This window comes from Opisthocomus hoazin, chromosome 21 (assembly GCF_030867145.1).
Source record: "Opisthocomus hoazin isolate bOpiHoa1 chromosome 21, bOpiHoa1.hap1, whole genome shotgun sequence".
NCBI lineage: Eukaryota > Metazoa > Chordata > Aves > Opisthocomiformes > Opisthocomidae > Opisthocomus > Opisthocomus hoazin.
The window spans coordinates 9,677,271-9,699,493 of record NC_134434.1 but is presented as its reverse complement, the minus strand read 5'-3'; the positions used below and the strand labels follow the sequence as shown (position 1 = coordinate 9,699,493).

The following is a 22,223-nucleotide window of genomic DNA, read 5'->3' as shown; positions in this document are numbered from 1 at the left end:
ACGCCACTCTCTGCGCGCGGCCGCTCCAACGGTCGGTGCCGCCGCCCCGCGGCCGCCTCCTCGCCGCGGTTCCCGCTCCGCCCCGCGGGCGCGGCGCCCGGCTGAGGGGCCCTTCCGGGGGCGAGGCGCCCCGCCCCGCCGGGGGCCTCGCCGCCGCGGCTGCCCATGGAGGCCGAGGCCGAGGCGCGGCTCCTCTTGCAGGAGGCTCGGGAGAGCATCGAGGCGGCGCGGAGCTACCGGCGGGAGCTGGAACAGCGGCTGCGGGGGCTGCACCAGGCGCGGCAGCAGGTGGGGACGCGGGCCGGGCCGGGCTTCCCCGGCGGCGGGCTGCCGTGAGGCGGCGGCTGGGGCCGGGACCGCGGTCTGGCGGATTGGCCCTGGCCGGGGTCCCGTGGGCGAGCTGCGGGCTGCTGCTGGGCCCGGCCGGGTCCTCGGGGACGGCAGCGAGAGCGGAGAGGTGTGAAGGGGCTGCGCTCGCTGCAGCAGCCGGGACGCTGGGCCGTGCCTTACGGGCAGCGCCGTGGCTGGCTGCTTCCCCTTGCCTCGGGCGGGTACCTGCCGTGCTGCCGGGGCGGGCTGCAGTCCTGAGCCCCGCTCAGCCCCTGCAGCAGACCCCGCGGGTCACGTACCCCCGCGGGCTGTGGAGCGGTGCGGCCAGCATTCCGGGGCAGCCGGTTTGTCTGCGCCGGAGCCGGACTCTCGCCGGGCCCGACAGCCCACCCGCCCTGCGCTGAGGGTGCGCGGCGAGATAGGCAAGGGCGGGTAGGGAGGCTGCGGAGAGCCGCCGAAGGGCTGGCTGCCCTGCGAAGGCGTCCTCCGAGCATGTCGGTTTTCGCAGACTAGAACCGATGCCTTACTCTCTTTGGTTCAACTCTGCAATGAAAAACCACCCCAGACTCAGAAAGTGTTTCTGTGGTGACCTGACGATGGCTCTGAAACGGGTGCCATTAGCATAGAAACCTGCTATAAATTTGCTAGGTTAGTGTCCTGCTACCACATGTAGCGTGGGCAGTCACTGTGCATTAAATTAGTCATCTTCAAAACCGCAAGCTACTTAAGAAAATGAATTGTTCATGACTGTCTCTAATCCCAACTTCGCCATCTCAGGGTGTTGCTTGACAGCTCAAACTGCATTGCGAGCGAGCCACTTTGCCTGTCTGCGGTGGCTGCGAGTGCCGAGTTGCTTACCTTTCTTTCCTTTTCCTCTTTGGGGGAATTTCTTTGCTTGTGTGCATTTTTCTGTTTTCTCTCTTCCCACCTTCAGGACCATGAGCTATTTTATCCAGAAAGAATCAGCCATGCAAGATGTCCAAGAATTCCCTGTGTCCAGAAGGGCTGAATGGCTTAGGCTGGGGTTCAGATAGTGGAAGCTTTATTATTTGGGGACTGGTGGGCTGGTGTGATAGGAGAAGTGCTTTAGATCAATTACATTCCATCCTTTTCTTTTGGGCCAATGGCACGCAACTTTCAGCAAGCTTCATGCAGCTCTGTGTGTTCAGGGGCTTGTGTTTCCCCGTGTGCGTAGCTGGTGGTGTCTGCAGTTCGGAGGCTGGCTTGCTGAATTTGTATCTGCACGTAATGGAGGTAATGGGCTTAGAGAAGTGACTGATCTGCCTTCCTCCGCCCCACCCCTTCGCAAAGCTAAATACTTCCTTTTTTTTCTCAAGCGTTGAAATAACAAGAGAAGGGAAACCAAGCTGTGTGGCAGCTGCAGACATTCATGAATATTACTTGAAGAGGAAATTTATTTTACCTAACCAGAGAACTTCCTGTGTTGGTTGTCTGTACTTCTAAAGATCTAGAAATTACGTGTAAGGCCGTGTGCGTGTTGCAGCATTTCCTTGCCTGTGTGGCTTAGAAAACTTGTTCATAGGGAGATGTTTACTTCTGACTTGCATCTTTAGCTCAGGGATGTTCAAATGCGTTTTCTTCCCTAAAAGTCAGATTCAGCAAGTTTGCAAACATTTTAATAAGCACTTGTAGAACCTTGTGTGGTCTGCTGCTTCCAGAATCAAAACAGACTTGCTGTTCACCCTGCCCTGTAACCTTGGAGCACAGACAAGTCAAAGCTGGCTCTTAGAAAAGAAAAAAATTGAGAAGAAAGCAGCTTTACAAGGATTTTAAAAATCCAGTGAAGTGGTAGGGCCTGGAAAAGTACTTCTAGATGGTCTTCTAAAAGCCTGATGTCTTTTCCTTCCACTGAGGATTACCTGTATGTGATGGCAGAGTGGTTTTTGAACAGGATTACAGCAATGTTGGGAGGTGGCAGGGAGAAGATCTCCAGAGCGTTCAGACTTTTCTGACAAGAAAAAGTCCTTGATTGAAGCACACGTAACCCAATTTGTGTTTTGCTTAGTTAATAAGCTCTTCTCCTTGTCCAGGCTAGTTTCTTTGCCTCCTTCCCTGCTGTACACGTACTAAAAATGACTACAGCAGTTTGTTAGCTGCCAGTGGTCCTTTTTTTTAATGCTGACTTCACAGGCAGCTTTTCTTCATCAGATGCAGACAAGGTGGTTCAGCAAACAAAAGCTACGCGTGGCCTTTGCCTTTATCCTGAATCCTTCTTTCCTGTTACTTGAATTTAGATCAGAGAAAGTGCAACATTGACCAGAGATGTGCTTGAGCAACATTTTAATGATTTGAAAGGGACCCTAAAGAAGCTGTTGGATGAGCGACTGATGTCCCTGCTGCAGGAAGTGGATGCTATAGAGCAAGAGAGCATCAAGCCCTTGGATGAATGCCAGAAGCTTATAGAGCACGGCGTCAGTACAGCCGATGATCTGCTGCGGGAAGGTAAGGCGGGACCCGATACTAAGTCTTGGCTCAACTTTCCAATGTGTATTCTCTTGAAGACAGTTGTGATCAGCACATTTGGCTTGTTTTGGACTTCTCTCAAACCAAATGTTAAGAAAACGTTGAAGCTGGGTAGATGTAGTGAAGAGCTGATCAATATTATCCCCTACAAATCCACATTTAAATATTTCACTCCAATGCTAGGGTGTCCATGTATCAGTGTAGCCTCTCCGTAAGGGTGGGAATGTACATGCTTTGGAAGCGTCTCGCTGCAGAGATGTCCTGCACCCCTCCAGGCTAGAAAGAGGATTGTGTCAGGTTGCAGTGAAATAAAATACAACTTGGGTACCATAATAACAGAATGTCTCTGTTGGTTGAAGCTATTTGTGTCTTAGTGGAATAGCAGCTGAAGTAAGCAGAGTATCTTTCCTGCTAAGTGTGATTGTGTTCATGGTTGATGGGGAACATGAGGAATGAAATGGCCACTGTATGCGAAAAATTTCCACCACAAGTCTGAGTATGAGGCAGAAAATATGGACCTGTGGAGTCTTACTGTAAGGGCCAATTTGTACCCTACTGATGCTAAATACCTAGCCAGAAAGGAATGTCACTCTTGCCTGTTTTCCCCACACTGGAGAACCTACGGGGAGCGTGTCTGAGCCATGAGTATGTTGGCAGTTTCCTTGCATTGTTCTCGTGTCTCAACTTTAACTTTCTTTCAACATGATCTCAGTTTTGTGAACTAAAGTGCACTGAGCAGTCTCCCGCGGGCAGGCAGTCCACCCGCTTCCACTCCGACGCGAGCTTTGCACTTAAAGACCACGCTGGCTTGGTAGCTCTGTGCCTCCTGCTTGCAGGAGTAGTGACAGTATTTAAGAATTAATTTGTGGGGTTTTTTTTTCCTAGCACCACAACCTCCAGGACAGCTGGTAGTCACTTTGTTTTTATTTTAAGTCTCAAGTTACTGAATCACAGGGTGGTGGCAAAGACTGCCTGTGTTTTGTACGAGTTTCTATCAGATCTCCTGAGAACCTGACTAGTTGTGCAATTCCTGTCCCGTGGGTCACCGTTCCCTCTGTAGCAGCAGAAGCATTGCTAAGTCGTGTCGTCAAAATGAGCAGACATTGCATCTGAGTCAGAAAGGAGCTAAGCCTCTGTGGTTATTAAATATCCTGCTGCCAATTATGACATATGCTTTTCTTTAGAGATTTGTAACGTTTGTAATCCTCCATTTGGAAAAGGACTGAGCTTGCTTATGTTGTAAATTACTATAAAGTCATCAGATAGGAGAATGGAGCATATGTCTGTGTAAGCTGATGTGTGGGACGCTGCTTTATATGGAAAGCCTCTGAAAAGATTTCTATTTATCTCCACACTTTAATGCGTGGATCATTTCCTTCATTATGACAACAGTTAGCATTTAGATTGTTGCAAGCAGAACAAAGGTTGAAATTATTTTTTGCTTCTAAACTCCTGCTTTTTTATTTTCTGCTCAGTGAAGGTGCTTTGCTTTTTTCTTCCTTTAAAGCAGGTGGAAGAAGGGATTAATAATCCTCATTTCTGGCATCTGACCCCAATTCTGCTACGGTCTGAGACCTTAGGCAAATTATTACATCTGTTACGGGTGTGTCTACAGGAAGCTTTGAGAGCTTCAAAATTGGTAGATAGGCTTTATATTGTTAACTATAATTGTATTTTCTAGCTAAGAGTCTAGGAAAAGTACTGAGAATGCTTCATGTTTAATTGGTTGTTCGTGTCAGAACTGGTTCTTCTTTGAAGCAAAGAATGCCTTTCTTGGACGTTTTCTCATTAGGAATCTTTTTACCATTTGATTCCAGGAGAGAGTGCAGTCCATGGAGATGTGGGACAACAGAATGAGAAACTTTGCAGCTTTACAAAAAAAGCTTTACATATTCAGCTAGATAGGTAAGATACTGACCCGCTGAGGTGACCTGAGGCAGCAGCACCTGTGCCCTTGCTGTGCAGGGCGTCTCTTCTGTGAAACAAAAGCCTTCCGCTCTGTTGCCTTGAAAGATTCATTGGAGGCGTTACTGTCCTGTTTGTTTCATAGACTTTCCTTGGGGCTGGCAGTTGCCAAATGGAGGCGTTCTCAGCCTCCCTGTGTTCTGTGGAAATACAGGCTGCTTATCTGTGAATGGTGAAACCACTCCTTGTGGAACAGCCTGTAGTTCTGAGTATTTACTGAGAAACAGACAGTCTGGTTAGGGCTGAAACACAATGTTTTCTGAGTCTTTTAAGTTGGAAGTGCACGTGCCAATTTCTGCAGCTGTTCTCTCTTTGCAAATCTGCACAGATTCAAGTGTATGGACGAAATATGAATTTGTAGAAGCCGGCCCCTTTCATTACAGCAAACTTTCCTTTCTCAGCTTACCAGAAGTGCCCTCCTTGGTTGATGTGCCTTGTTTATCTGCCCAGTTGGATGACTGCCTTCTTACTATATTGAAAAATCAAATATTCAGACATGGAACCGTGGCATCTCGCCCACCTGTACAGCTAGAGGAGTTTGTTGAGAAGCCTGGAGGTATTTTAGTCCGATGGTGTAAGGTAGGTAAAATACCCTGGCTGAAAGTCATTCAGGCTTCAGCTTTCTTGAAAGAAACTGAAAAAGCCACTTTTGTTCTGGATTTTCTACAGCCTTCAATGAAATAATTCACTCCACTGTGTAGTTAGAAACTTCAGAAGAGATTTTTATGGTAATGGCCTCATGTAAAGGTGAGGTACTCTAGTGGCGTGGTTGGTGCTGCAGCTCGTGTCTGCCTGGCAGTGACACTTGGGTGTTAGACGCCTGCTGTTGGACTCTGCCTGCTCCCCTCTGCAGGTAGACGGGGCCGACAGCCTAATGCACCTCAGCCTCACAATCTCCTTCCCTGGGGTGCCAGGTACTGGACAAGCATTTACGCCTCCTTCGTATATTCTTCCCACTAAACAAATAAATATTACAGATTAATCTATCTGTGGTGCTGTCCTACAAACGAGACCAAGAAATCCTGGGGGGTGTGTTTCTGGCATAGGTGATTCGCATGTAGCCTTTTGTGCTGTGGAACCAAGTGCTTCATTTGTGTGGCAACAGCTGCCAAATACTCTCAGTGAGGCTGGACTTCAGAGCTGGGGTGATGCTTTTGTTCCCTTCCAAGATGCCTTGGCAGACCCAGGATGAGGCTGGACCTGTTCTGTCATGCTTTTACCCCTAAACATGTTTGTGCTCTTAGAGAGATGCAGTGGATAGAAAGAAAACATGCTTTAATATTGGCGTTAGCTAGTCAAGTAGCTTTCCTCTTCAATACACAAAAATTATTTTTGAGTAAATCGCTGCTGTGCTCTGATGTGGTTTTGTTGTCGTCGGACAGCTCTACGCTCCTTGGAAGCATTAAACCAATGTGTGTTGTTCTCGCAGCAGCCAGCCAGTGGTCGGCCATCTGCGCCTTGTGAAGGATGGGGAGTCAGATTATAAAACCCTAGGCACTGTTGTCACCTGTGGTCTGATCTTCTGTGCTAGAGAGGAGTTCCCTGAACTTGGTCATGCTGGAGGGACAGTGGAGCTGGGGGGTGAAGGGTAGGATTTCTTTTGACTTAGAGATATCAAAGAACTGGAAATCTTTTCCTGGAACAGTTTATGAAGGATAATAGTGAGTTTCCCTGGCTGTTAAAAATTGGCACTGAACTTCTTCTGCAAATTTGTCTTCAACTTTTGGCTGAAGGATCTTGTTATACCTCTGCTAGATTGAAGAGCCTTCTGTTAAAGGTTTCTTCTCCTGTAGATACTTTTAAACTGTGATCAAATAATTCCTATACTACTTTTTGTATTAGTTGGTTCAGACACTGATTGTACTTTCTATAAGGTGTGCTGTCTGCTCTTTGATACCTTGTGACTGAATCGCCTTTGATGACAGCTCGCAGTACTACCCTGGATGCGCCGCTTCAGAGGCGAAAGGGAAAAAAGAGGGGGTCCTTTACTAATTTAATAAATGTTTCCCTAGGTGGATGATGACTTCATACCACAAGATTACAGACTGCAGTATCGTAAGAGTACTGCCAGTCACTTTGAAGATGTATATGTCGGCTCAGAGACAGAGTTCATAGTGCTGCACATTGATCCTAATGTTGATTACCAGTTCAGAGTCTGTGCCCGAGGAGATGGACGGCAGGAGTGGAGCCCGTGGAGCGTTCCTCAGATCGGCCATACCACGCTGGTTCCCCATGGTACTGTTCCATTGCTGTTCCTCTGCATCTTAGGCCCGTGTCACCAGTGCAGCGCTCCTGAAGGCCTATAGCTGAGTGACTTCTGGAGCTGCTTTTTGTATGGTGGTGGGTTGTCCTTAGCTGTGATGTATGTGAGTTATGTATGATGAGCTTTCCTTATCCTTTCATCCTAGAATTTGTTCTTTGCTTTGTAGAGTGATGGTGAGTGAGCCAGCCTTCCCCGCAGGTAGCTCCCTCCTTAGCCTTGGGAAGCATCGGTGAGCCAGAAGCTAGGCATTTTTTTTTTCTGGGAGCCGTGGGTCATAAAAGTTTTTGCCTACAATATGACTTCACAGGGATTGCTGCAAAGAGTGAAATTCTGGTGAACCCTGTGAGCTGGGAAGTGTTTTTTGTAAATGCAAATGATTAGAAAAAGAAATCTCTCCCATCAGAAGGCAGCAAAACCAGCCCCTGTTCTGAAGCTGCATGAGAGTGGACGTTGCAACTGACTTGATTTTGCACAGACAGTAGCTGGTCTAGGTGAGGTTCATGCTGCTTGCTTTGTTTTTTTTTTTCCCTTTGAAGAGTGGACCACTGGTTTGGAGGGTTACAGCTTGAGCAGTCGAAGAAACATAGCGCTTCGAAATGATTCTCAGTCATGTGGTGTACTCTACTCCAAAGCTCCTACTTATTTCTGTGGACAGACATTAACATTCAGGCAAGTACTTTGCGGGTGGCTGTTGTCTGGTGCATCTCCTGTGAACCAAGCTTCCTCCTCTCATCTGTTACAGCTGAACTGTGTGTAAAACTGAGTCATGATGCGTGTTGGATTTTACATCAGCTCAGCCCCAGTCAAGGTAGCGTGTCTGTGTGGAGTCTGAACTTCCTTCTCTTTACTACTGCTTCACGTCTATTTAGGAAAACACCTGATGTTTTTGTAGAACCTGCACGTGTCCAAAACAGACAAGAGTGATCTCCTGGGGGGTGGTAAAATACAGCCCATGCTGAGCAAACCTGTGGCGTGTTGAACTTCCGTAAGTGTTGCAGCAGCTGTTACTGGCTGGTCAGAAGTCAGTGTTCAACCTCGGGTCGGTGGGTTCTTTCCTTCCCAGACCATCCACACGCTTTGACTTTTGACGTGAAGACGTTCTGTGTGCTGTTGGGACAGGAAAGGATGGCAGTCTGGCACTGATGTCTTTAGCATCTGAGATGATTATTGCTGATCAGACTACAGCTTGAAACTGGCATTAGAAACTCTTGAGTGCAGGGGGGATCTTGTGAAATTCATGCTTTTCGTTTGACACAGAATGTGGTTAAAAACCTTGGCAGCTTTGCTGCCTGTAGTCCCTTGCCTGAGATGATGCCGTTTAACGAGCTACAAGTCAGTTGCTGGTGGATATGTCAGTTGTAATTACAGACCTCAGAGACTCCAAAGCTTTAGTCCATCTTTCCTTGGTTAAATAAAACTACTTGCTGTACTGTAGGCAACCCCCAAAGGCAATTTAAGGGGGTTGTTCATGGTATTTTTGTAACTTATTCCATGGTGTTTCATTTCTCCCTTCCTGATAATGGATTGTCTTAATTGTAGATGGTTGTAGTATGAGGATGTGTTCAGTTGCCCTGTCTGAGATGGGATAAAAAGATCGAAAGCTTTAATTTGAAATCTGTTGCCAGATGTAACCTCTCTTGGCTCAGAAATGCCTGTGAAATTAAAGGCAGAACTTTGAGGCTTCCCTTGGTTCTCTTTCAGACCAGTGCCTTTTATCTTTTTTTATTGGTATCACATGAAAATATTTGGCTTTACATTTTGGTAGTGTGTGGACTCCTCTCCAAGAGCAGATCATTGCAGGATGGCAGAGCACTAGCAAGCACATGTCCACAAGAACTATAATGACATGACCCTTAAGATTGAAGACAACCTCAAAAATCGGTTGTGTTCCTCTTCCGAGGCCGGAGAGCAGCTTCCAGTTTGACAGTGTGTGAGATTTGCCTGAGTAGGGAGGTGTAGTACTCGGCGCTTGGCTTTCTCCATCTGTTGAAACAGAAATATATTCACAAGGGGAGAAGTGGCTTGCAGAGCAAAACAAATAAGTAGGGTTCGCATTACAGATGTTTGTGAAGTGGCTTTGTATTCTTTTGCATTCAGGACATCAGTGAAAAGCGAGGCTGTGGTAAACGCAGTGCTTTGTATCTGCTCCTTAAAGACAGGCTGCTTCAGTTATCCTCTGAGGTGAGGCCTTCGGACAAGCTGTCGGAAAACATCATTGCTGTCAGTCAAGACTCATCGTGTTTTCTTTGCAGCCTTCAGGGAGCTGCCCTTAGGAGAGGGAACGTTTTGACCAGCTCTGCAGCTGTCTCTAAGCTTCTCCTCCCGTGGGGAGCCGCAGTCAGCCTGGCCGGGCTGGTGATCGGGGATCCCCCAGCAGACACCCCGTGGTGAGCGTGCTGACCCTGTCAGGAACCCACCATGACTCTACTGACAGCTGGTACAAAGGAAGCGTATGTGATCACCCACAGATTTACTTCTCTGTGCTTTGAGACAACTGGAAACTTGTGGTGGTTGAACTGGTTCAGTGCCTGTATGCTGCAGTGGCAGAGGCAAGGTTTTGCTCCGCAGCACTGGAAGTGGTGAGCAGGGATTTGAGCAGTGTCCTGCTGAGCATTGCTCCTGCCACATATTTCGTGGGCTTTTAAAAATTTTAAGTCCCAGGGATCGTAGAGGCTGGAGAATAACTTTGTTAATGTGACAGCAAAAAATCAGCCTAGTAAAGCGAAGCGTAGGAGATATTGTGCAGCGATGCTCTGTACTGTATGTACTCTTCGTCTTGGGCTGGTTATTGATTGCTGAAAAATCAAAACTTGGTAAGGAGAGGAATGGTGATCTACACCAGATCCTGGTCCTCCTCCTTGTGTATGTGAGAGGCGAAAAGCCACTGCAGAGTTACAGGCTGGCCGTTGTCCTGGGCCCTCGGGTTGTGCTTCCTCACTACGGTGTGAGGGAGGTGCGGCTGCTTCCTCTGCGTCGGCGTGCAGCCCCTCGGCGTCAGGGCAGGGGCACAGGGAGGGTTGCCTGGCACTGGAAAGCCTGGGTGCGACGGATACAGAAGCATGTGGTGAAAACCGTGGCCTCAGCCTGGGTTCAGTGAGAGCTGAGCCTGCAGCGCTGAGCTGGTCCGAGGGTGACGCCTGTGTCGACGGGAGCCCTGTCGCTCTGCCCTTGGAGCGCTCGCCCGCCTGGAACTTGTTTGATGCTCTTTTCTTCCTCCTGCCGCTGTTCGGGTTACCTTGGCAGGGCTCTGCGAAAGGGGTCTGCAAAATTGAGCAGTAAGTGTGGGTACAGGTTGACACGATGGAGTTCCTGCTTTGGAATGGGTTTATAATTGTGCATTTTTGGTCATTCTTGTGATTGTACAAACACTCATTTCCAACTCAAGAAACGCTCCCCTAACGGGAGATAGCATGAATTAATGTCACCTGAGCACAAAGGCTTTACTTCTCAAGCTGACCGATAAACAGCTGTCTATAAAACTTCACCAGTAACTCAGGCAGAGTTTAAAATCTACAGCAGAGTACCAGAATGAATTTGAAATCCCTTTTAGAGTTGTTTTGGGAGAACATTGTGGATCACTTCCAAATTAAAAGCTGCTTGGATATTTAGTTGGGTTTTTTTGCTTTGCTTTACAGTACAAGGCTTTTGCTATCTTAGTGGTGTTCCCAGGGGACTGAAAAACCTAATGGAGTGCAAAAGTAAAACATGGTTCCAATTTTATCTTCTCTGTTTATCTTGAAAGAGTTAACCCATTGCGTGCCAGTCTACTGCCCAGTTTACTTTCCAGTTCTTAAAGTGGAAATTTCCTTCCACTGAAGAAAGCTGCTGAAGTTTTTCTGTTGTTTGGCAACAACCGTGTATCAGTGTTGTTCTTCCCCTCAAGCTGTACTGAAAGTAACCGCTGTTTTACTTCCTAGGAAAGACCACCTGAGTTCGAGTCACTCAGGCTCTCCCTAAAGTATGATTTAGCACCTTTGAGCGATGGCAGTACAAGAGAAAGGACTCGGATACAGAAGAGCCCTTCAGTGTACAAACTGTAGCAAGCTGATGTATTAAAAAAAACCAAACAAACAAACCCTCACAAACACTTCCAAACCCAGCCCACCACCACCAAAACACATCAGCCTTCCACCCCCACCCCTGTCCAGCAGAGTATAGCAAAAGCCTGTTTTAGTCATGCTTATTAAATACTTGCTGAAACCACGCCCGTCTTGCCATGATACGTGATGCTGACCACTGATCTGGTGTAATGATTGTAGGTTGTAGTTTTGCGCACAGTGGTTGTTCCAGACAACTGGAAATAATTTCAAAAGACTCTAAGCTGTGACAGCAGCGAATTTTACTAAATAGCAATGAAAGTTTGCAGGAAGCAGATGTATTTTTTGTACAGAATAATAGTTCAGAGCGTTGCTCAGTGGAGCTGTCGGGAAAGCTGGTTGGACTTCTGGTCATTCCACAGCGCTCTCCCCAAAAGCTGGGCTGAATTTGCCGAAAGCCCTGGAGCACCGTACAGAGTCTGGTACGGCAGGGTATTACTGTCTGGATTTCACTGTATGCTTTGATTTGAAGCTTCAGGGTGTGACTTAACTTTTTTCTTGGTAGAATTGAAACCGTGGGCCAGCCAGACAGACGGGACAGCCTGGGAGTTTGTGTGGAGCAGCAGAATGGCTACGATTCTTTGCAGCGGGATAAAGCTGTGTGCGTTAGCACAAACGGTGAGTCTGAATCATGTAACTGAAGAATGTGATCCTTTTTCTTTCCCAAAACCCATAGCCCCTGGTTCTTTATATCCCTGGGTCACACATGAGCAACTCCATCCCCCTTTTATGTACAGTCAAAATATTTGGTGAGATCACAGATCTCCTTTTCCTGCTTGCAGTTACTGCAGCCTGTTTGACGTGACAAAAAGGAACCTGGCAGGGTTGCTTTCCATTTCTATTTGCCTGCAAAAAAAGAGGGAGACACAGTATTGCCTGTTAGGATGTACAGAAAGGGAGAAATGACATTTGCTGTCTTGACTGTTTCAGGGGCAGTGTTTGTAAATGGAAAAGAGATGACAAACCAACTGCCTGCTGTCACTTCTGGCTCGACTGTGACGTTTGACATGGAAGTTGTGCAGTTGGGGCCTCCCAGCAACGAGGGAGGAAACTTCAAGCTTCGAGTAACCATTAGCTCCAACAACAGAGAAGTGGTCTTTGACTGGGTACTTGATCAAAGCTGTCTCTCGCTGTATTTTGGATGTTCGTTTTCATACCCAGGCTGGAAAGTTTTGGTGTTTTAGCAGTGAGGGAAGGGATCTTTGTTCTTGCTGTACAGTGTAATGTTAAAGCCTGGGTTTCCAGCGGTTTTACATCAACAGTTTGTTAACAAAAACCTGTCTTTATACTACTTGAACTGCAGTACGTTGTACTTCCTACTGGATTAACTTCAAAAAATAATTGTGAAACATTGGATTTGTTACTCTGGAAAAAGTTGGAAACAGGCATTTGCGTAGGCAGATTAAGTTAAGCAGTCCATAAGACCTTTCCCTTTTTCCCTCCAGACTTGACTTTTGTCAGTATTTCATTGTACTCTAGTCTCAGGGTACGTGTGTGGTGTAGAATCAACTTTGCTTAATGCTGCTGTGCTGTGAACTAAGCCTGTAAACGTTTAGGAGGTGGAGGGGTGGTAGTGGACCAAAGTTTTATTTATACCACTCAACAAGAGCAAAGTACTTAGGGCAGTGATGTCCTGCCATGCTTCCTTGTACCCAGTGCTGCCGCAGTAGTATGAATGGGTAGTGGGTTCTGCATGCAGTGGCTGTTTCTTCCATGCATGGTACTGTTCATTCCTCCAGAGCAAGGATGTCTGAGCCATAATGTCTGTTTAAATGTGTAGCCAGTCTGTTACTGTCTCACCAAGTGCCTTATTTCCAGATATTTCTTGAACTGTTTTCTCTGTTGTCACTTGGAATATATTTTCTAGAGTAGTTGCATGGTGATGCTTGTATCAACTTCATGCGGATCCTTCCTCAAACTAGACCACCGCCTGGAGTAAGACGGTTATCCTTACCTGCTCTGAATGTCTTACCTGGTTATAATTTACCGTGTAGCCCAGGTCAGAGCAAGTCTTAGCCGTTTAGTACTTAGGGATGACATGCCGAGTGGCAGCTGAGATTCCTCCCAGAGCCCTTCTAAGACTTGGAGACAACCTTCTATCTGTTGTCCCACAGCAGGGACAAGGGAACAGCACATTCTGAGGTGCAGGATTCCTGGAAATCCAGACAGCTGCCTGGGAACACCACGCCTTCACGTGCAATAGTGCAGGCCTGTGGTCTAAGCACTGGGGACAGACCGGGCTGCCCAAGTAAGCTGGGACTGCTGCTGGAGTTCTGCCCTGGGAGATAACAGATGGGCTTTGGTGTGGGCTCGAGGCAGACCCTGCTGGCACAGACCAAACCCCTGGCAGTCAGAAGGGAGCAGAGGGCGGTCATTTAGCGCTCTCTTCCATGTAGAGATGGGATAAGAAATTATTATGAGTTAATTGACTTTGAATTCAGAAGTTACATGGAGTCACCAGTACTTCCCCTAAGGAGCAACTAAGATTTAGAATAAGCTGATCAAAGAGAGCTTATTCCTGCTCAAAAGATTGCAATACTACTGGATTTAAAGAATATTTTAAGGTAATGCTCACTGAGGGTCTTAAAAGGGACTTTATTACCTCAATTAAAATTAAATTATTTTAGCATGTTAGAATAGCAATATTTTTATAAAACCTAGACAATCATTCTGCCCTCTTTCCTTCAGTGTCAACATGCTACGTTAGCCCTCTATGCTAGCATAAAAAGTTTAATTTACATTGGATTAACACCCACCATACTCACATCGTCAGTGCAAAAAGATTAGTCATCCTGCCTGCATTTTTCCCCAAGGATCTGTAGTAGGGGCACATGAATTTCAGAAGAGGAGAATGGCGGTTGATACCTACACCATTTACAAGGAAGAGGAATGACGAGTAGATTCAGGTGGATGCAAAGAACTTGCATATGGCAGAATCAGGTTAGAGTTTACTGTAAGACACGACCTTGAGGACTGGACACCTGCAGCAAGATTGTCTTGTGCTAACAACAAAAAGCCTGCAGTATTCTTCATTTTTCCAGCTGAACTATTTCACTGTGAGGGAGTAAGAGAATGGGAGCTTATCCTGTACCTTCAGTGTTCCTTTGACTTATCCTGTGAAGAGTATTGTCAGTACTTTTTAAATACAGTTCTTTCCCTGTAGCCAAGAAGGTTCCATGGATGATCAGTTACCAGTCCTGTTTAGAGATGGTCGGGCTGGCACTCCAGTGAGCAGCCAACTTAACATTACCAGCAGCAAGTAGAGCAACATTTACTTACACACTTCAGGTGTCAGGTACTAGTTGTAACTTAGTAATTTTACTATATGGAAATGAAAATTGTGAGTATCTACACTTCTGAGGTACCAACAGGTCAGGTACCTCTTTGCCTGCTTTTGCAGGGGCTAGTCAGACTACGGATTCTGCAGGGTATTTACTTGCATATTAGAAAATAAAGCTTAAGCCTTGAATTCAGGTACTTCCAGAGATGACAAGGCTGTGGCTGTTAGTTCAGAGCATACGTACAAAGCAGCTTAGGAAGACTGTGAAGGGCCACAGGAGGCCCCTGCTGCTCCCCTTGCGAGCTGAGCATGGCAACAGAAGACAGTTCTGCTGACTTCACTCTTTAGCTGTATGTTGAACAAGGGCAGCTGCCACTGTTGGGTTGTGGTTTGGGTTTTTTTTTTTGTTTCTTTAACTTAGCATGAGCCGAGCTGTCCAAACTGCGAATTAGGTACTGTTCAGCCACCTCTTACAGCTGCACCTTTTAAACCTGGGAGGGGAAAAGTCTCAGGGCAAGCGACCAGAGTCACAAAGTACGCAAAGAATTAGAAGAGGCTTGAATTAAAAAGGTGGAAATTCTGTTCTTCCACAGCAGAGTTCAGCTAGACAGAAAACTTGACACTTCCTTTACAATTTTTCACCTCTAGCTCTTGAAGCCTCGCAAGCCACAGAGTGTTAACTGCTTATGAAACCCAATCCGGAAAGTTCTTTTGTTAAGCTAGAACATTCACTTACCTCAGCTAAAAATTCTGTGTCAAGTAAAATTTGAATTTTTTTGAATAAAAAGTTTTATCCCTCAATTGTGTATGGTCTAGTAACTTACATATTGGGACATAAAGCTGAGCATCACTGCATTCTTCCAACAAGAACATAAGAATGTGTTTTGTAGCACTGCAGCCATCTTTAAGAGCTGCTCTGTTGTTTTCACATTCTCTCCTTCAGAAGTCCCAGACAATTTTTTTTTCAGGTTTCTCACTTGTGCACTTACTTTCATTTCCAGCTGAAGTTCAGATCTGAACTGACATCTCTTGCAGAAATAATGATTTTCGTTTTCTAAAAATTAGTTACAGCATCTGTAAGCTACTTTCCTCAGTATTCCATCACAGCTGGTTTATCTCTCGTTTACTATTCCCATCTCCTTACAGTTGCATTGAACAGCGCAACTCTTGCACAGCAGCACTTTTTGGCCAACATTACTAAGGAAGCAGCAGAGGTAGTTAATCCCCTTCAAATGAAGTCCATGTTGAACTAACACACAGCTTTACTTTATTCTTAGTTCTGCTTTACCTGCTGCCTGTTCCATTTCTTTGGTCTCTTTTAAAGGAAAAGTAACTCGTGAAACCAGTAAATAATTTTGCTGATATGGTAGCTTTCATCTCATAACTACACCATTCATATGAAGATATTATTTCATGGTGAGACGCTGAGCGCATCTCCTAAAGACTCCATCTTCAGCCTCAGATCAAGCAACTTCAGAGCAGCAGGGATCGGGTATGGAGGGCAGGCTTACCTACTTCAGTCCAAGCTCCTGCTTTCTCTGTCCTGAAACCACGCAGCAGCAGAGTGATAACCAGGGTCTGGCCCAGCAGGAACACCTTTGTTCAAGCACTGTTGATGATGGCACCAAACTGTTCTGTGAATGAAGAAATACTTAACTTTGAACAGTATTGTCAAAATTCTCCTCCCAGAATGGCTCCTGCGTTCTCAAAGGTAAAATCAAACTGCTGGTTTGGGGTGGGTTGTATGCTTTGGGGGGTTTGTTTTGTGATTAGTGCAGTAATCAGGACAGTTGGTGTTACCTGCAACTGCTTCATTCCAGCCAGTGAATCTTTACCCCACCCCCCAAACTACATTCAAGACAGTCAAAGCAACATACACTTAGGGTTAACAACTTAAATGCATCTAACAATTTTGAATATAGTATTTAATGCACTGAATTAAATATTCAAGTCATACGTTAGGTTCCAACAAAACATCATAAAAATCTGCCATGAACATACTGAAGGCCAGATTATGAGAACCGTGCCAATTTGAGACAAAAGCATACCGGACAACTGCAGTCTGAAGTCACGTTTACAGAATCTAGCCGTCATACCCTGTATTTCAGTATCTGAATTATTTTCAGTATCTGCTTTCCAACAGTCACTGTTTGTCCAAGCAGTCAATTCCTTACTCATTTTGTTCTGTAGTACCTGGAGTAGCCATCCTCCACCAATCCCAGAAAAGCACTATTTTAAACTGATACCAATTTAAACTTTGCTCCAAATAAACTACCTTGTAAAATCTGTTTGAAACGTTAACCACTTGCATGTAAAAAACTCACAACCCTTGTTTTTATAACTGACACATCACGAGCGATGCGTTTCATTTTGAGTTATAGAAATTACAGTTCTAAACAATAATATACAACTTAGAGATAGATCTCAGGTATTCAGTTCTACCCCCAAGAAAAGAGAATGAAAGTTTTTATAAGTCAGCTAAAAACCTGGTAATTGATGGCGACACCTTAAATATAACAAAAAGACTGGACAGAAGCTTAGCTGCCTTTGTAACCATCTGGCAAAGGATGAGTATGTATCCAAATTTTCAAAGACATGCAGAAGAGAAAGTTTATACAAAGGTACTGTTTGGGGCCTTTCTGCATGCACACAAAATGACTGGACAACCATCATGGCAGATTTTATATTACTGAACTTTATGTACAAAAGCAGATTTCAAATAAAACATTTAATGTAAAAACAACGGTTCATTTAAACAACTGGTTCAATTTTTTTTGTTTTCGTTTGGGGTTTTGTTTTTACATCTACTGTACCATTCCAATTCTTTTTAACCAGCTTACATGGTATCTTCAAAATCTATCAAAGGTACATATAGAAAAGGCATCTTTATAAATAGAAAACAAAGGGCTTTTTTCAGCTTTTATTATAAATTGACATGACATACAAAGTTTACTGGACAGAAGTAATTTCATTACTATTTTTGGGGGGCTCACCAACTTTTTGTGCAAACAATGCTAGCCTTCTTTTAAGCATTAAGAGCATAACTGCTTAAGAAATGACATAAGCAATAATTCTAGAACTACATCTCCCCTAAAATAATCTATTTTTTTTACATATGTGCACAGCTTTAGCAAATTAAAGCCAGAGAGAAATGCTTGATGTACTATCCAGGGGCATAATTAGAGTTTGCTAAAACTCAGAGAGCTGGCAAATTCAAGAAGTTTGTAATGAAAGCTGCAGTTTCCCTCTTTCCTATTTTGTACACAAAATCAGTGACTAAGAACTTAATACTGGATGACAAATCACATCCACACCATTAGTTAAATAGTCTCACAGTTAAACACATCTTAAGGACCATCAAAATCAGTATTTACACTTTATAAATTTCTGAAGACACCATTAGAAAGCTTATATACCCCTTAACAAATAGGGAACTGCATCTCATGGTGATGGAATGAAATAAAAAATTAAAAATACCTGTATTTACAGCAGCATTGTTCCTTTATAAATAAAGAATATGAAAAATGCAATATTTTAAGGATAATAAAAAATTGAGGTGATGTCACTCAACCACAGTGCTCGCTGGAATAAACCCTTCGGTGCTGATACTGTACCAGTAGTGAAACCACTTTCCATTGGAAAAAATCTGTAAACGTATGCATAAAATGTGTTAACAGCAGTGCAAAACTGCTCAAATATAGTTTAGTCAGCATCTTAGTATCTGTATTGAATACAATACATCACAGAATACTTGCATAAGAAGTGCAACACATTTTCTGGTCCAATTTTACAGTGCATTTTTCCCTCAAGAGTGGCATCTCGAAAGCCAAAGCTAAACCTATGGCCTGGCCTTGCAGTCTGTACTCAGGCAAAACAGCAGGCATAAACCTCAGCAGAAGTGAATCGACGTAATGCCTACATACTGACTCCAGACTCCCGGCTTTAGCATGGCACACTATGATGCGGGACCCCAGTAAAAAGGGTTTGCATCAAATAGTTTGTGTAGCTGTGTAAATGTGTAATAAAAATATAAAGGAGCTAATGTTCAAGTTTAAAATGGTACACTGGGTGATCAATACATCAGAATTATCCACGAAAAACCAAACTGCTGGTAACCTCAAAAAGCCAAGGTGGTACTTCACTGTGTCCGTAACATGAAAAGCCAAGATCTTTCCAAACAGGCACAAGACAAAGGAAGTGCTAAGTTCGCCAACTTTGACAATTTTAGTGTAAAAAAAACCCAAAGAATCTAATTTATGATCAATCGATAAATGATTTCAAATACAAGGATCAAGGTTAAACTTTAAATAGTGAGACGCTGTTTTCACAAAAAGCTAACTGGAGAATTTCTAAATAAGAAAAGCAGAAACTGTATCCCAATCCCCTTTCCCCAATGTTTCACAACTTCATGGTAGGAAAAACAGCCAGATACAGATGCAAAAAATCTTAATATAAAAACGGTTTTACATATACTTAAGTTATGTAAATTCCATAAAGTTCTTAAGACACTAATTACTAAAATTACAAAAAGATTTTCATATTGCTCTTCATGCTCAAATTCTTAGAATATTGTCTTTACATCACCAAAACCGATATACATGTAGTACTTGCATAATTAACTGAATAGAAACCCTGTTAAAACAGTATCCTTGTTGAAATCATTTATTTCCATCCAGCAGTGCCCGTTTGGAATCTCTGTATTTCTGTGTGTAATTCTTAACAGAGCTCATGCACCCTAGAATGTCACTTCAATGCTTGTCCGTTGAATGGCAATTGACTTTTGACTTCAGAGCTTTTGTTTCTTGCTCTGTTTCGTGACACCTGAGATGCTATCCATTTCTGAAATTCTCTCTCTCACATTATTTTCACCGTATCCATTTGTCGTCCCACTTTGTTCCTCAGAAGACTCCTCATCCGCGGGGGAGGCTGATTCTCCTTTCTCTAACTTCTGCTGCATCTCTCGGAGCCTGGCAACAGCTTTGTCTATTGACATTATGCTGATGAGGTTAAAGTCATGCATGCTGACCAGATGTAGCATAAAGTTTCGACACAAGTTCTTCTTAATTATTTTTTGTCCGTAATTTTCAACAAACAGCATACAGGCATGATTCATTTGATTGTCAGCAATAAACCTGTCAAATTAGAAAGCCATCATTACACCAGCAGAACATTTTCAAAAACAAAAAGATGCCCTACAACTTGGTTTATCAATGTAAACTGCAGAGACCACCTATTACGCAGTCTCAACATCTGCAATGTTTCTTCTTTTCAAAGCCACAGGGCTACTAGGTGCAAGAACATTTTTTTTAAGAACTTAAACAGTCAAAAGCTTGTTACCAAGTTATCCTTTAATGATCCTTTCCTAAACAACTGAGCTAAGTGAAATTTAAGTGCTTAGTGTATTGCAATGCAAAGTGGTCAACAAAATCCATACCATAATTTATTTCTATCAAAGCCAAGTTTACAGTAACATACCCGTGCTTCATAACATGAAGATTCCATAATTTCATCACTTCTTTCTCTCCTTCGTTAACATCAGAAAATTCTTCAATTTGCTGGAGAGGGAAAGGATTGGGAGAAAGGACAGGAGAAGAAAAACACACACATCAGAAAGGCAAGTCTGCTGACAAGCAGTGAAAGCACGCCTACAATTCTACTCAAGCCACCTATGTATCACAGAAATAACTTCTGCTGAAAATTCAGGCACTGCCGTCAAAAAAAAGAGTCTATCATGTAGTGACCTGTGATGACAAATTACTTCCACGTTGTATATACACACACCGGTGTGTACTCCTGTGATACCAGCGTCTCCTCCCTGAAGGAGAAAACCAGCCACAAACAATGAAAACTTGTTAGGACTTCTGTGGACTGAGCTAGCTTTGCAACTAAAGACATACTTGAAAATACAAACTCTGATTCCATGAATTTCTATCATCAGTGGCTCAGCATCGCAAAATTTTCAACGTGAAGTAAATGCATCATTTTCACAATATATGCCCTGTTTGTTCCCTACACCAACTGCAGACCAGCTTTTAAAAACCACAGTCCATTCAAAATAATTTTGTATAAATGGAGTAATTACAGTAATGGTTTTCTCCCGTAGCCATTCAGGGTCCTTTTCATCCTCACTGTCTACTTCCATTTCTTGCGGACGGAGAGGTAAACATGTGTCACTGTGGAAATACAGCCGATTGTGCCCGCTGCTGTACGTTCGCTGCTGCTCCACTTCTCCATCTTCAGATTCAAGAAATTCTGACATACTTGCTTTTGTACGCTTTGGCCTAGCAGAAGGAAAAAAAAAGTAACTGCTTTCAACTACCCTATCAAATATGCAAATAGTAAGAACTGTAATTGATTGATACAAATTATTATTTTACGCTCTAGCTTGCAAAAATGGGGGTGGGGAGAAGCATCAGCAGTGAAATAAATCCCATTAAAAAAACCAAAACCCTGTTCCAACCCACACCTCACCTTCTGGGAAGGAGAAGTTTTAGGATATGGCGGTTAAAAAAAGCTACATCATTATGGATAGACACCTCAACTGAAAAGATGCAGAAAAATCCCTAGGTTTCACAAATCCGGTCCATACGCTGTATTACACAACACACAGACCTTGTCTGCCATCTCCCTACATGCCGGTTTTGGCTGGGGCAGAGTTAATTTCCTTCACAGTAAGTATGGGGCTGCGTTTTGGATTTGTGCTGAAAAGAGTGTTGATAACACAGGAATGTTTTAGTTATTGCTGAGCGTGCTTACACAGAGTCAGGGCCTTTCCCGCTTCTCACCCCACCCCACCAGTGAGCAGGCTCGGGGTGCACAAGCAGCTGGGAGGGGACATGGCCGGCACAGCTAACCCCAGCTGCCCAGAGGGATATTCTGTGCCATGTGACATCGTGCTCAGTATATAAAGCTGGAGGGGGAAGGAGAAGGAAGCGGGATGTTCGGAGCGATGGTGTTTGTCTTCCCAAGTAATAGTCATGCATGATGGAGCCCTGCTTTCCTGGAGACAGCTGAACACCTGCCTGCTGATGGGAAGTAGTGAATGAATTCCTTATTTTGCTTTGCTTGTGTGCACAGCTCTTTACCTATTAACCTGTCTTCATCTCAACCTACGAGTTCTCACTTCTACGCTTCCGATTCTCTCCCCCACCCCACCAGGGGGGAGTGAGCAAGGGGCTGTCTGGCGCTCAGTTGCTGGCTGGGGTTAAACCATGACACCCTACCTGCAAACCAGTATGTGTGTGATAGGAGTTCTTTTGACCGGTCCATTGCGACTGAAGGCAAATCCAGGTTGACGATGGATATCCTGAGGGTTTCCTGCATAGGAGCCATCGTAGCACTCATTGATAGATACATCTATCCTAGCACCTTTTGGATGATACTGAAACAGATAATTGCAAATCTAGTTAGCAACCAGTAAGGACAATACATCAGGAGGTTTAAACAAGTAACCTTATTCAATGCTGAATCCCTTAAGTATCACCCTATCAATACTCTGACATAGCTCTAGTTTCCTCCTACAACGCCCAAATAATTTTTAACCTCTAGAAACAAATTATACTAAAGCTTCCTTGCTCTGTACCATTTTACTGTTTTATAAAAAACCACTCTGAATGGAACTAATTATAAAATTAAGGAAAATATCAGCAAAAGATTGCTAATGAGCACCCTAGAAATTAGAACATTTCTAACCAGCCTTAAGGAGTGAAGTCTCAGAATAATAATCTGAGCAGGGTAGTGGGGATACAAAACTACATTATTGTCAGATAAATAGGACAGAACTTCTTTAAGGTCAGATTGGTAG

General features: G+C 44.3%; 2 protein-coding genes across 2 annotated transcripts in view; one reads left to right on the top strand and one right to left on the bottom strand.

The window, feature by feature from the left end:
* The first annotated feature begins 111 nt into the window (after positions 1-111).
* CRLF3 (cytokine receptor like factor 3) lies at positions 112-16,359 on the top strand. Its single transcript, XM_075440583.1, has 8 exons — positions 112-288; positions 2,586-2,793; positions 4,632-4,719; positions 5,181-5,358; positions 6,792-7,014; positions 7,579-7,711; positions 11,645-11,757; positions 12,070-16,359. The coding sequence occupies exons 1-8, from the start codon at positions 166-168 to the stop codon at positions 12,321-12,323; spliced, it is 1,320 nt and encodes a 439-aa protein (XP_075296698.1). The 5' UTR covers positions 112-165; the 3' UTR covers positions 12,324-16,359.
* A 2-nt stretch (positions 16,360-16,361) lies between these two features.
* Positions 16,362-22,223, bottom strand: part of SUZ12 (SUZ12 polycomb repressive complex 2 subunit) — a 33,339-nt gene continuing 27,477 nt past the window's right edge. Inside the window, exons 13-16 of the mRNA XM_075440582.1 lie at positions 21,643-21,800; positions 20,502-20,700; positions 19,895-19,974; positions 16,362-19,551 (exon numbers count right to left, since the gene is read on the bottom strand). Of these exons, the coding sequence (XP_075296697.1) occupies positions 19,206-19,551; positions 19,895-19,974; positions 20,502-20,700; positions 21,643-21,800 (783 nt within the window). The 3' untranslated portion in view covers positions 16,362-19,205. The remainder of the gene's footprint in view (positions 19,552-19,894; positions 19,975-20,501; positions 20,701-21,642; positions 21,801-22,223) is intronic.